The 14,403-nt window shown below is 43.9% G+C and overlaps 1 protein-coding gene across 1 annotated transcript in view; it reads left to right on the top strand.

The window, feature by feature from the left end:
• Positions 1 to 14,403, top strand: part of WIF1 (WNT inhibitory factor 1) — a 44,979-nt gene that overhangs the window by 26,073 nt on the left and 4,503 nt on the right. The window contains exons 4-7 of the mRNA XM_049792384.1: positions 4,750 to 4,890; positions 7,729 to 7,824; positions 9,457 to 9,552; positions 10,913 to 11,008. Of these exons, the coding sequence (XP_049648341.1) occupies positions 4,750 to 4,890; positions 7,729 to 7,824; positions 9,457 to 9,552; positions 10,913 to 11,008 (429 nt within the window). The remainder of the gene's footprint in view (positions 1 to 4,749; positions 4,891 to 7,728; positions 7,825 to 9,456; positions 9,553 to 10,912; positions 11,009 to 14,403) is intronic.

Raw genomic sequence — 14,403 nt, 5'->3', positions numbered from 1 at the left:
AGACATTTAAAAGTAACTAAAAAGTCACAGAGGCAAAGTTTTTGTTAGGCATTATTTCCATCTCCATATAAAGCAGGTGAGATATCTGGGAAGCTCTGCACTCAGCATCCTCTAATATAAGCTAGTTTCTCCTTTTATTTTTAACTATCTAGAAAGGCTAGACCAAAATGACCCCCTTCTGACTGTGTTTAGGAAAACATAATCGACAAGTGCAGGGAGGCCGGAGATGAGATCTCATAGTTCCAGCAGAAGGCCTGTTAACCATCATGATGGGAGGTCTGATTAAAGCCAAAAAGGACTTTTACCCTGTTTGCAGCACTGGTACCTCAGGTCCAGGACTAATACGGGCATGTCCATGGCGTTTCCTGATGTGGATCTTGTGCAGTCACCACTGCGCTTAGTACATATAAGCCGTATTTAAGTCCTGTTTGGCATTATAGTGAGTCGGGTGTTTAACAGCAATTGACAATCAGTACACATATAGCATTTGAAGCATGTACACTATTTAACGGTGAGCCACTAGTATGATGGTGGTTTTTTTACAATGCCTGCTAGCTGGCCAAAATTAACTAAGCAGCTTTAAATAAATACGTGCTATAAAAGTAGTGAATGTTTGCTACTATGTAGTTATTCCTATAATTATATGTTTGCAAAACAGTTCTGACAAATGTAGTCTAGTTTGCCTGTACCTATTGCATTACCAAATGATTTTTCTACACATATGCATGTCAGAAGAAATTTAGTCACAAGCTTGTATTTAGTAACAAATCAACAGTAGCAAGTTATTTCTTGAAAAAGCATTTTAGCCCAAAAGATTACACTAAAGACAAGGAGGAATAAAAGAGGAAGGACAGCTGTATTAAACATGAGAGTGGGAAACAGGAGTGGGGATTAGCAGAGATAGTTGAACCCATTGGTCTTGTCAAAACCAGTGGACTTTTAAAACTTCTTTGAGGATATTTGCCTACCACCAATAAAGCGTAAGGATGGCTTTAGTGCTTTAGGGCCTGCCTAGCTTGTATTTTGTCTTATGGCCAACGGTGGCCATAAGAAGACCTTTGGAAGAGCAAAAGGGGGGCAAGCATATGTGATACTTCTGTTTACCCTCTCAGCTCTGACTAGCTTCAGCTTGGCGGATTTCCTAAGTCTTGAGTGATTTGTCTTTTTTATAACCCCACATAGGTTAGAGATCTCTCTTTCCAGTACTTGTCCAGGCTCTCTTTGAGTCCATATTATCTTCTGGTATCTCCAGTCACTTTGACAAGGAGTTCACTGTCTCCCATTGCATGAAGATCCCCCTCCTGTTGTTTCAAGTCTGGTTGCGACAGCTTCATCTGATGGGCACTAGTCCTTGTACTGGTAGAGCAGTCAACCCATACTGTTGGTCCTATCCATGCCAATCGTGATTTTGTAGATGTCTATCCTGTCCCCCCTAGTTTTTCTCTTTGCCAGGCTGAAGAGCCGCAGCCCACTCAATTGCTCCTCCTTGGATGCAGCTTGTTGTCTTTCTGTCAACTTTCTCTAATCCAGTATATCCTTAATGAGATGAGGTGTCAAATTCTCCTCGAAATCAAAGTAGATTGAAATCACTTAGGTTCCTTAGACTCATTTGAAAATCCCATCCCCAAATCCCAGGATTGCTACCCGATTCAGTGCTCACAGCGCAGATATTGTTACACCTAGACGCAGATGTTAAGAAGGCTGGAGAAGGTGTCTTTCAGTGAAAGCTTAAAGAGCTAAGAGCACTCAGCTTGCCCAAAAGAAGGTGTTTGAGAGGAGCGTGGGTACCTGTCCGGTGAGAGGAGGCTGGCTGCTCGTTTCACAGGGGAAAGCCTACGAAGATCCGGTGGTTCGAACGGAGGTCAGTGAGTTGAAAACGAAGTCAGGCATCGTTGGTAGTGGCAGCGAGTAACGCCTTGAACACCACGCTGAGGAAAGTAAAACCAGCTCTTGGTGTGTGCCCAGAAGAAATGCAGTGGCCTGTGACCGAGAAGGAGCTGGTCCATAAGCGACGTGAGCCGGCCCCCCCGTCCCTGTCTGCACCAGCCAGCCCAGTGCCGTGCCGGTGCCGCCGGTGCAAGCTGACGTGTCTGGGCTGCTGGCACAGTGCTGCTTCATGCATTTCACACAGCCCTCCCCCAGCCTGCTGGGCCAGGCTCAGGATATCTCCTCTCCGTGCCCACTGCTGGTGTTGACACGTTAAAACGTACGTGCTGAGCGACCAAAGGTGCTGAAACTCTCTCCAGGTTTGGTGGGAGAAACTGGTGCCTTCTCTGGGTGCAGCAGCATCTCTGCTCACTCTGCCGTGCTGGTGGAGAGGGACGGGGGGCTGCGGGGCTGTGCATGGACCCCTGCTCTTCTCCAGACCCTGCATGCCCACTTCTACTGGGACTGGTGATTTAGAGATGTCCCTTAAGCAATCCCACCCCTGGGAGCGTAGGTGGCTTTTGGTGGTGGCTTTTGCATATTAACTAAGTAGTCAAAGCAATTGCCTGCAAAGTTGCAGAGCTGTGCAGACACACAGGAGTTACTCTCAACCTGCCTCTACTGGAGACAATTTAGGGAACCTTGTTTTCCTGAACAAAAGGAAAAGGCAGGAGCTCCCAGACAAAAAGGATTAAACCTGCTCCCTCCACATCCCAGGAGAGCATTCTAATTACCAGCTAAAATTAAACTAGATACAAATCGCTAGGTTCCTTAGCTTCCTTTTCAAATTAGTTAAATTTTCCTCACTGTGCTAGAGCTGTCTCCTCTGCAGCCCTGGGTGCAAACACTCCAGGGGATGCAGAAATATAAATGTGCGCGAGAGGCAATTCTGTGGCCTGGTGGTGGGATGATGGCTAGCAGAGAGAAGTCTTGAGCCGTGATTCCCTCTCCTTGTTTTTAGCCAGTTTACAGAAATGTAAACTGCCTCCTGAATTTGTGAAGCAGGGACGAGACCTGAGGTTTGCTGTGCCACAGCCCTGCTCAGCGCTTCGGTAGCCCATGGGAGCTCACAGCCGTGGTTCTGGATGCAAGGGACTTTTGCTCTGTGCGTTGTTTTGACTGTGGTGCTCTTGGTGCGTGCTTAGCATTATTCAAACAGGCATAAAAAGGCAGGGATTCAGGCAGAGTTTAGGGACTTTATGCCAGCTCTGAGCCACCACAGAGCTCAGCCAGGATCCAGGTGCTTATTGCTAACAGGAGGGTCCTTTACTGCATTTCTGTGTGCCTAGGAGTTCGGACATATGGGAAGTCCAAAAATACAGATGCTTCCAGGGTGGGGTGTGCTGGAATAAGGGGTTTCTGACCTGTCCCCTCGGACTTTAGTCCTAAGAGATGCATTCCTGGTCTTTGCCCTAGGCATTTAAACCCACAGCCAAATCTCAGGGGAGTTCAGGGGTTTGCTACCGATTCCATGAAGTCTAGATATGACTACAGTGCCATCATGAAAATTCTGCTGTATCTTCCTCCCCATTGCAATTTGCTCAGTTAAGTCACACGTATCCCAATACAAGCACTGTTTCCCTGCACTTGTGCTGTAAGAAGGTTACTACCATTTAAGGAATTCACAGCATTTAAACTCTATTTAATCCACTGTAAGAGCTTCCTACTTACCACATAGTTACATGCTTTTTGTGACGCTCTTTTAAAAGATTGGTGTGAAAGTGCTTCAGCAATGAAATTGCTTTATAATGAAAACTGCAACAGACCTTTCAGTCCGTAGGACTTACCAGAAACTAAATTATTCCATATTGTAGCAAGGCAACAAATAACAAAAATGGCCCAATTACAACTTGAAAAATTTTTTATAACAAGCAATGTTAAACAAACCCAATACAGGGCTATTAGCTCAATACTTGGTTCTGAAATCTCAGGCTAGCTTCAGAAGAAATTAATAAGCAATTTCTATTAGCTGGATCTAACTTACAATGCAGCTGGTAAGAACCAATTTTGAAGAAAAGAGATAAAATCGTTTCATCTGAAGATTATTTAAGATCACTTGTGACAATCACAACAGAGCATTTCATAGCTCTGAGGTATCAGGCTTGCTTCCTCATTAAAATACTCCAGATTTACTGGCCTTAATTATTTACTTAAAGTCTTCGTAGTTCAAGAGTGTTTGAATACTTTTCCTAGAAAGGCAATCTCTAAATATTGCTACAGTTAACAAGTTCTGTCAGAGTGATGTGTCTATGCCTTCTTTTTAAACATTTGCACCCATGATCTTATTTATCAAGTGTACCATCTTGCCAGCACTTTATGGAGTAAGTTTTGATTAAATCAGTGTCTCTATTTAAGTATTAATTGCAATAGCCAAACCAGCTAAACATATCTAAAGTAACTTTTTTTTCCAAAATGCATAAGATGTTTTTGTAGAAGTCATATGAGCGCCTGCAAAATTTAGACTCAGAAGTGATCAGCTCAGCTTAGAAAATTAAATGTAGGCTTCCAGCTTGTTTTGGTGTATCCTTAGATACCTCCACATGAGTAGTTGCCTTGCCTGCAAGCAAAAGTGTGTTTGCGTGAAGATCGCTGTTTGTGCTGTAGACTGTTGGGGTTATGTCAGTAAATGAGCACAGGCTCATCTCCTGTGCTGCTGTACTTCCAGTCCTGGAGCCACCTATGAATAAGGTGATCCATGTATCCCTGTGTTACAGGGTTTCATTAATGGCATTATTCTAAAGCCTAGCTATAAATACTATCTATTATGTATATAGATATATATGCATGTAAATATAAATATTATTGTCATTATTCTCCTTTAAGTCGTTCAGGTTGGATTTCCTTGCCTTGGAAAACAAGATGGGGTCGCTGCGTTTGAAGTGAACGTGATCATAATGAATTCAGAAGGCAATATTATTCTCCAGACCCCTCAGAACGCCATCTTCTTTAAAACCTGTCAGCAAGGTAACACTAAAAAGAACGTGCCAGAACACTGTTAGACCAGGTCACCTAACTTTCTTATGTTTCATTCAGGATAAGGGCTAGAGAAGATGGAAGTAAAGTGGTCACACAATGTGTAGCAATGGTGGTGAATGCCAGGCTGTTCTGTCTGTGGGTTTGCTGTTCATTTACTACGTGTTTACTAAGCCTTTTCTTACTGTCAACTCCACCTCCTGGAGCAGACTGGGTTGGAGGCATTTCTCCTCCTGTTCACTGCTCATCACATCAAGGACGTTGCTAGAAATGTATCATATGAGAAGCACCTGTTAGTAAGTGATTTGAGATGCTTGGAGGTGAACTAGTCCTGTGAAAACAAGCTGAGACTAACATTTCCAGAAATGGCACATAGTTTGGAGAACTGAACTTCGGGATCTGTAGTGGGGACACTGACTTCAATTAATACTGTTCAGTGCCTTAGTTCAACAGTTTCTTAAATCTCAACTTGCACATGCAAACCAAATGCAAAAATCCTAAATCAGAAAATTTCTGCAAAAGTTGGCTTTACGTTTTCTGGAGCTCAGATGGCAACCTCTTGGGTTTGGATACAGGTAAGGTGGTGGAAGCTGCTCCTCAATACTGGCAGCTATCAAGGAGTAAACACCCACAGGATGCGCTAGTAGAAGAAGGGCACCATGAAATTATTGCAGTGTTTACTTGGAAAGGAGGGAACCTGTTTAATCAACCATTCTATGAACCATAAACACTATGTAAGAAGACATTCTGGATTAATTTGATACACTACAAACAACTATAATTATCACTTTAAACTGAGGCTGTGAAAATTGAAAAATCCGTATCTAAGATAAGGCAGTTACCCCATGTCATGTGCAATTGTATCAAATGGACCCATGACAGAGCTGATGTACAAAGAGTGAGATTTTTATTCTTCTATCAAATCTTCCATTTCCAGTCCCACATTTTCTTCTCTGCGCTGTTTTCTCTGAGCTAATTGGCTGTAATGTCGCTTCAAAGAGCGAGCAGCAGGAGCAGGAGCTGTTTATTCTTTGAAACCTCACTACACCTAAATAGCAAAGCTGCTTGTCTCCTTTGAAGCCTTGCTGCTGCCAATTAGCCCAGGGAAAGTGGAGGAGGGGGAGAAGAAGTGGGCAGAGAAACAGGAAGGAAAATGAGGGCTTAATGGAAGCACAATCAATCAGATCTCAGGTATGAAGTTGTGTGACTGATGTAAGTACAACACAGAACACTTGATATCTTTTTATTTTCATTTCAGTTCAAAGATACTGAATTTAATAAACTTTAGAAATAGTGTTGGGGTAATCTTATCGGGACAGCAGAGTTACAGGTCTGTATTGTGGAAAAATGTGGCTTAAACAGAGAGGGCTCCAAATTCGGTTTAGTAGTAGCATTCATCCCAGTTATCATTTCTGTGCTATCAGTTGTTGTTACCATTTTGATATGAGATGTAATATTTAACAATTTAGCAGTATTACATCATATGGCCTCTCAGGAAAGCTGGGGGTGATTATTGTCCAAGTCCTTTGTTCCTGGAGCCAGCTGAGACACGAGGATAATTTTCTAAACTCTGGAGGTGGGCAGAGGAGGAGTTTTCTCACCTCGTCTCTTCCAGCGCGTACTGGGATAACTCGCATTCCTGCCCTCTCTCGGGTAAGGTGGACACCGCAGTGTTTTGGGACAGATGCTGAGAAGGATGAGAATGTCCTTACCAGTTGATGTCAGAGTAGGGGTGAGTTTCCTTCCTCTGAAAGACATCATTCACGGCGAGGAGCTCCGATTCTTCCTGCCAGGGCCCCGGTCACTGTTTCCAGTCATTCTTGGCCACCCAGAAGGGCCCCCACCAGAGGAAGTGAGGGGAGCGAGTGAGCAATTTTGTGGGAGAGGAGAGGATTTGTTGTGGCTAAGAGGTAGCCACGCAAAAAATTATGTTTTCTTATTTTTCTGTTTGAAATGCATTTAAGCATGCTTTTTCTGTAATGAATAGCAGCTCTGCATTCAGGTACAAAGAGAGAAGCATTTCCAGAAAGAGTCCTAGAGTACAGTGTTGGAACACAGCAAGACCAAAAAGCCTTTACCACTATTACTACTGCTGCAAACAGCTTTACTTTTAAAGCAACACTTGCTGCTTCATTTATCTATGGCCTTGGATAGAAAAGCATTTTAAAACTACACCTTTCCTCCTCTCTCTTTCCTGTTTGTTTGGCAGTTGTACACAATGTCCAGCCACCTGACCAGTACATCAGATTTTCTTTCCTTTTGCTTAGTCTCCGAGTTACCCTTCGCATCCTACTGAATAACAAGCTATTATGTGAGTGCAGCAGAATACTGCATGTAGTTACAGCAGCCATCATTTCTATTTCCTGTAGCTCTAATCAGCTATTACATGAATGCAAGTTGCAGTGCAGTCTGCTTAAGGCTGCAGAAATTGAAACTGGTCCTGTATACTGAGGGCAGGTCTAAGCAGCGATGCAGGTCCTGCACTGAGTTGCCTGCTCGTTTGCGTGCAGAGGAGAAAGTGCTGGATTGAGCAGAGCATCCCCATTGCTCGTGCATTTACAGACCAGCAGAGCAATGGAAGTGCATAGTCTCTCAACAAGCACGTCGTGCGTTTGTCTGAACACGTGATGAAACCTCTCTTTGTAGACTAACAGAAAATAAACTAATTTCTTTTGAGGAGATCTTAGCTGAACTTCCACTTCTGTCAGCATTTGCCTGTCAGCAAATATTTTTACTGTTGTGTCAAAGGAATATATTGATCCTACCGAGAGCTGGCAGACAACTGAAGTATATAATATTCAGTTAAGATTGTCATTATATTTTATGAAGCGGAGTGCCCAGGAGGATGCAGAAATGGAGGGTTTTGCAACGAAAGACATGTCTGTGAATGTCCAGATGGATTTTACGGGCCTCACTGTGAGAAAGGTAATTTTTAAAACATCTTCTCAACTGTCTTCTTTACCATAATCTCAACAAAACTGTAGCTACTGCACTGTAGCCTCCCCTAAAAATAATATTCTGAAGATTTTGTATATTTTGGGTCCACACATGTAAGAGAAGTACTATTATCATCCATGATCTAATGGAAATATTAATTGCTTACAAGAAAAATGTTTTCTCTCTAGGAGATTGCCTTTAACAAAAACTGACACAATAGTCAAGTGATCCTTAATCACAGGGAATCCATCTGGCAAAAAGATTAAATAAAAATCTTCTGCTAATGAGGACTAGCTGGGAAACAAAGCACAGGGCTTTTGTTGTTCCGCATTTGTTAATTTGGAGATAAGACCTAGTTTGGAGCCAGGCTGACAATGAAGAGGGGAAGATGAAGAGTCTCCTTTTCCCTTCCATTAGTGACTAATAGCCCCAAACAACACTTCCAGGAGTGAAGGACCAGGAAATTGGTGGGACTTGGCGAGGAAACTAGCTTTTCTTCCTACCTCTTCCTTCCTCCTGCCCCAGTGGCAGACTGTCCCTGGGGTGACTTGAGACGGAGTGAGCCGTCCCCGTGGGCATCCTTCACTCCCAGACGCTCTGCCTACGTCCAAAATATTAAGTACAGAGTATCGGGGACTGTTTTCTGGCCTGGAGGCCAACTGGCACAGTGCAGTTTACATTCGTATGTTTAACAAACTCTCTTACCCTTTCCCCCCCCCAAAAAAACCCCTCCAAACTCCCCGCTGGGAGGAGCCTGTGGCCACTGCTTGCCCCAGGGCCGTGCCTGGGAGGGTTTGCCGGTCAGCCGGGGACAAAGCCATGCCAGGAACGGCACCAACAATTTCACAAGATGGATGATCCTGTGCCCCCACTCGCCCCCGTGCTGGGTGCTGTTTGACTCGCTAGTACGGACCCAAGCCTGCTGCACGTTCCAGCTGTGGGCAGCCGCGAGATGCAGCGTTGCCCCCCGACGTGCCTCCCTGGAAGAGCCTTGTGGGGTGGCCACAACTGCAGAGAAGTCTCGGGAGAGCACCGGGGCTCTGGAGGAGGTTCATGAGGAGCGTGAGGAACAGCTTGGCCACCAAAGCAGGCCACGTGGCAGGCTTCCCTAGCCGAAATTAGGTAGCCGTGCTTAGGCTCAGTTGTGCAGAGGAAGAGGGGAGGGTTCATGGTGAAGGCTGCCTGGGAACACCACCGAATTGCCGACACCTCTGAGCGCAGCGCCTATAGAGACAGCCCTGTCCGCAGAGCTGGGCACCAGCTGCAGCACCAGCGTCCAGTTATGGAGAGGACTGGTCTGGGGGGGGGGACTGCAAACGTCTACAGGGTGTAGCTGGGCACTTTGCTCTCCCCTGTTTGGAATTAAATTGTGCAAGAGGCAGTTTCCATTTACGTACGGAACTGGATTTGAACTGAATTTAGTCTTCACTTTTTTGGTAACACTACATACAAATTGCCAGAGATGTAATTGATCTAAGCCACTAACAAAGATGCTTTGCAAAGGTGACTTACTACATTGAGCAGAAGGACAAGTAGATTAAGAGGTAAATGTGCTGTGTATTTAAATAGCCAGTTGCTATCACACCAGCAACGTTTTTTTCTGTTTTTCCCACTCCTCAGCACTGTGTGCTCCTCGCTGCATGAACGGTGGGCTCTGCATCACACCCGGCCTCTGCATCTGCCCCCCGGGGTTCTACGGCATCAACTGCGACAAAGGTAACTGCTGGCTAAACCCCCCCAGGCTCCGTATCCAGCAGCCTCTCTTTACTCACCTGCGTTAGGTTCCCTCTAGGAGTGGATTTGGGAAGGTCAGGCAAGTGATGAAGTAAGTAAGCTTTAAACGTTTTGTGATTCTTCAAACAGATGCTCTAGCACAACCGGGCCCCTGCTGGAAGAATGTAGGGATTTGCAGTGCTTTCACAGCTGGATGTGCAGGCATCCATATAAGCCAGCTCTGTGAAGGGTAATTTAGATAATCGCTTTAGTTGATCTGCTGAAAGCTGTGGGACCTACGACAAAATTAACTTGTGTTTCTGGCCTAGGAAAAAAGATGATCTCTATTTGAATTCTAGTTTCCTGGATTAAAACTAGTTTTAATAATTACTTAGTATTAATTTGCTGCATCTGTACACATGAAAAAATAAGCAGGCTCCTCATTTTTTGTTGATGCATTGTGGCTCAGGAAGGATAAAAAAGAACAATTAGTTGTTCAGAACAGTAATTTGGAACAGTCCAAGCTACCACATAATAAAAACCAAGTAGTTTCTTGCAGAAATATAACTGACCTGCTCATGGCAGAGCAGATTACAGAACATCACATTGCATTTATTGTTGCAGAACTATATGAAGTAAAGACTAAACACAAAAGTTCCTAGCGGACTTTCCAGAAAAATAACGGGAACAATCCTGGGCCTTTAGGTGTGCTTGCACAAACTGTTTTGTCAATGTCCTTCTGACTAGTATCTAGAGACTTTTACCTCATTTAAAAAATGTTTCAAAAGTGCACTGTAGTGAAATGCTCCCAGTGTCTTGAAGGATTAATGTGAATCCCAGCTATTTGGGGAAAAGTCACGTCTAACAACGTAAGTAATTTGGCAAGTCAGAGACACAGCATTTGCACCTACGTCACCACACAGCAAAAACTTATACATGTTTCTTCCTAGTTAAGGTGTTAATTAAGAACTGTAGTGAAATATCCTTTTGCAGAAGTAACTTCCAGTCCTAGGTTGTGCTCCTTTTATCAGACACTGGTAGTTTCAATAGCAATATTGACTTGATCCTTCAGCAAGCTTTACATGTGAGGACTGATGAAGATGTACGCACACAATCTGTCCTCGAGGATCTCACTGCGGTATTGTTCACTTGTCTCTATATTGACTTGTGTGTGTGCCTGTGTAAGGCATTGTGTAGGAAAAACCGCATTTCAGTCTTCCTTTGTAAACCAGATGAAAAGATGTTAATGAACTTTTTTAAACCTACTCAATGTTTATTTATGATGAGCAGCAGAAAACGTTAAGGCCAAGTCAGGCTGAGTTCATATTAGTGACTTAGTTCATTCCTGTTTTATCTGTTTCAGCAAATTGTACAACAACTTGTTTCAATGGAGGAACGTGTTTCTATCTGGGAAAATGCATTTGTCCTTCGGGCTATGAAGGAGACCAATGTGAAATTAGTGAGTAGCATCTCCATGTGCTTGCTTTCACTTACGTCAACTTCTTCTAGTGTCAGTGTCTGAATGATGACGTGCAGCCTGCCTCTGCTGGGCTCACAGCGAGGGTCTCACACGGCAGGTTGGGGCCTCAGAGAGTCAGAAGCCACATGCCTCCAAATGAGTTTCCTACTGGTAAGTTTGACTCATTGCTAGACCATCTCATCCCCTACCTTGTTTTCTTTTTACTAGTCACTGGGCTTGGTAATGACCATCAGGCCGTAAGTATGCAAGCAATACTCTGGCAGACAGATGGGCTGCTGTGCCAAGCCCGTCCGGAGCAGCGATTTTCAAATGTTGCGGCAATTCGCACTTGGGCACAGCAGAGTAGGTTTGAGCCCACACCTCTGAAAGGGCTGCTTTAAGTTGGGAATGAAAGGGTTTGGGGCAAAGGGAGGACTGAACCGTAAGAGCTGAGAGCTTTCATGTAACATATTAAGTTGCATTCACATGGCGACTTGAAAATCCGTGTGACAAACATCAGAAGACTTGCTATTTTCAGAAGTTTAGCCTCAAAGCAATTCAAAATATTTAGCTCATGGCTGATCTAAGTGTGCTATATAAAGCTGGGGGTGGAGGTATGGCTAGGCTGGAACAGACCTGGGAGGTCAGCTGTCAAGTATTTGATCTCACTAAAAGAAGGGTTTTCTCAAAGCTCTGTTAAATTGGATTAATTCTGTAGTTCCCCACACTTCAATAGAGTATTTGAGCATTTTGGTTTTCAGAACATACATGAGGTCGTTCTTTCTGGGCTTAAAGCTTCTAACAGGACGCTGTGTAAGGAGCTTCCCCTGCTGTAAATAATGTCACCGATGTTCCCCAGCACCTCCACAGGAGCATAGAGAGCAGCCTTTGGCCTGGGATACGTAAGAGCTGATTTCTTAATATGCATCAGTAGAGACAGGCTCTTCTCACAGTTATGAAATTTGTATCATCAAATGCTTTGGAAACACATGGAAATAAACTCCAACATGCTGTCAGCCAATACAGGACAATAAATGAATTACTGTGCAAAGAAAGAACAGAGATACCATAAGACCCACATTTTGCTCAGTATTTATGTGTCGATAAACAGTAGTTGTATGTAAATGTTTCACCATATCTCTATGCATTACAAGGTGTTTTGCAGCTCCTTTTTACCTCAGCAAAACCTGAGCCAAACGGAAGCAGCAAAGCTTTATTGTTATTAAATTAATAAAGATTGCCCTTTGATATAAATTCAGATCAGATGTCAGCAAGAACAACAGTGTGGGTTTCCACTGAATTTACCTTTGCTTACCTCAAGTTCAAATCTGACACTCTGACAGAACCCCATTTCTTTCTTCAATCCCCAACAAGTCAACTTTGTTGATACTTCTCAGATGATTAATAAGGTTTGGTTCAAAGTTTGAGAAGCATGTGTTTTATGTCAGTGGTGGTTTTTTGAGGAGAATTCTTAGAACTTGTATTGCAGCATGTATAATTAAGGGTAATCCATTTAATCGATCTGTCCGAGGGGTTCAAGCTCATTGTTGTCTTCCACTGCTTTTAATAGGTGCAGCTGACTTTGGCTTCTTGCAAAAGTTCACCTGTGCAACACAAATTAAATTAATTAAAATACAGGCAGTAAACTAGTTCCTGTACAAAAGAAAGAAAAAAATTTTCAGGATCACAGTATGCTAAAAGCTAAACTGGGATCGTGCCGATGAGAGCAAGGAAAGCTATGCACTTGCCTTGGCTTTTGTAAAGCTGGGATGGCAATTGTTAGACCATGATTGATGGCTGCTACCACCTCTGGGCCCTGCACCAGTGCCAGCACCACAGTGGAAGACTGCAAGAAATGCTAGACAGGGCTTAGAATCACCAGAGGAGAAACACAATTCTTTTCTTAGATCCAGGGCCAGCTACGTTCAGTCATGGGGGTCCTGAAATAACAAGGGGAGAAAACCTTTCAACAGGCAGAAAGCCATCTTCTGAAAACTGGAGAGTTGTTTCGGGGTTTTTTTTAATATTGTTTAAAGATTTTGAGTGCTTGTCTAATAGTTGAATCACTCTCTAAGATTCCTGGGAAATGTACTAGACGCAGTCTACAATACTAACAAGCATTCACAGTCCTCCAGTTTTTTTCTAGCTATAGTTATGCGTTGTCTCTAATTAGTGTTTTAGTTTGAGTCCAGAGAGTTTTATTTTGTTTTGGATTCCTCCCCCATTTGTCACCAACTGTTTTGTTGCTTTTTCCATTTCTCAGTCAGTAACAGAGTTATTACTCTTTCCTTCATTCTGTGAAAATATCTTAGTCCAAAGTTAATTGAGCTGTGCTGAGCCAAATGCTTGCCTAATGCAACTCTATGGAAGTCAGTATCACACCCCTTGACGCATATTCTCCAGATTTACTTCAAGAACTAGGAAAATGCAGAGATTTCCTTAGCATTGCTCCTTTTGGTCATTAATTAATTATCCAAATGCTTGCAAAGTAGAATATCTGAAGGTTCCCTCTTCAGAGGCTCCTGCAGGGAAATTGGGCTTTTGCAGAAGCTCTCCTTAGCATGTTTTATTCCGTCAGCTGGTTATGAAGCTTGTTTCAGGTCTATTAAAATAATTACGCACAGTAGTAATAAATGGTTTTTTTATATTGACGATACACACGTGAATCAGAGAAGTCTGCCAGGGTGGAGAGCTGAGCAGGCTCTGCCGGGTGTACTGAGCTCCCAAGGGAGCAGTCTGCAATGGGGAGATGAGTGCATCTGCTGAGGTTTTCAGCACAGCAAACCAGTGTTGGTGCTTAAACTATCACGTGCAGGTTGCAGGTAACATCCTTCTTTTTAAAAAAAAAGTGAAAGGAAAGGAAACAGTTTGCTGCCCCAGGTGCCAGTTTTTGTTTGCTCACCGATTCAGGTAAATACTGTTACTAAATCTAGGAAGGGCTTTTTCTTTCCTCTTTTCCGAAGATGCTAGGAAATGTTGTGGGATTAGAAAAGATGTTAAAAGCTTTGGACGACAGTGAGGAAAGCTGCTCTGGTCCGTATGGCCACCGATGAGGCAAGGGACCGAGGCTGTAGTTTCTGCTGCCCCGCGAGCGCCCAGGGATGTGGCAGTGGCCCCCCCTCGGCCTGGGAGTCACCCTTCCAAAGATGAGTGAGGATTTAATTAGCGATGGGAGGCTTGACATTAAGTTTGAGGAAGGCCCTTGGCGTGAGTCCGGCCCAGCGTGGCTCTCCTCCACCATCGTGGACCTCCTCCATCCCCGGCGCATCAGGGCCAGACCCACCGCCACCAGCGCCAGCCTCGTCCTTTGGCAAAGTGCGAATGTGAGGGACAGCAATTTCCAGTCCAAAACCCTGGAAAAACGCCTGCCAGTTCTAATTACTGTTACCGAAGAT

Source organism: Accipiter gentilis, chromosome 34 (genome assembly GCF_929443795.1).
Source record: "Accipiter gentilis chromosome 34, bAccGen1.1, whole genome shotgun sequence".
In the NCBI taxonomy this organism is placed as follows: domain Eukaryota; kingdom Metazoa; phylum Chordata; class Aves; order Accipitriformes; family Accipitridae; genus Astur; species Astur gentilis.
Note: the sequence above shows the minus strand (reverse complement) of the source record. Positions and strands in the feature narration are given on the sequence as shown.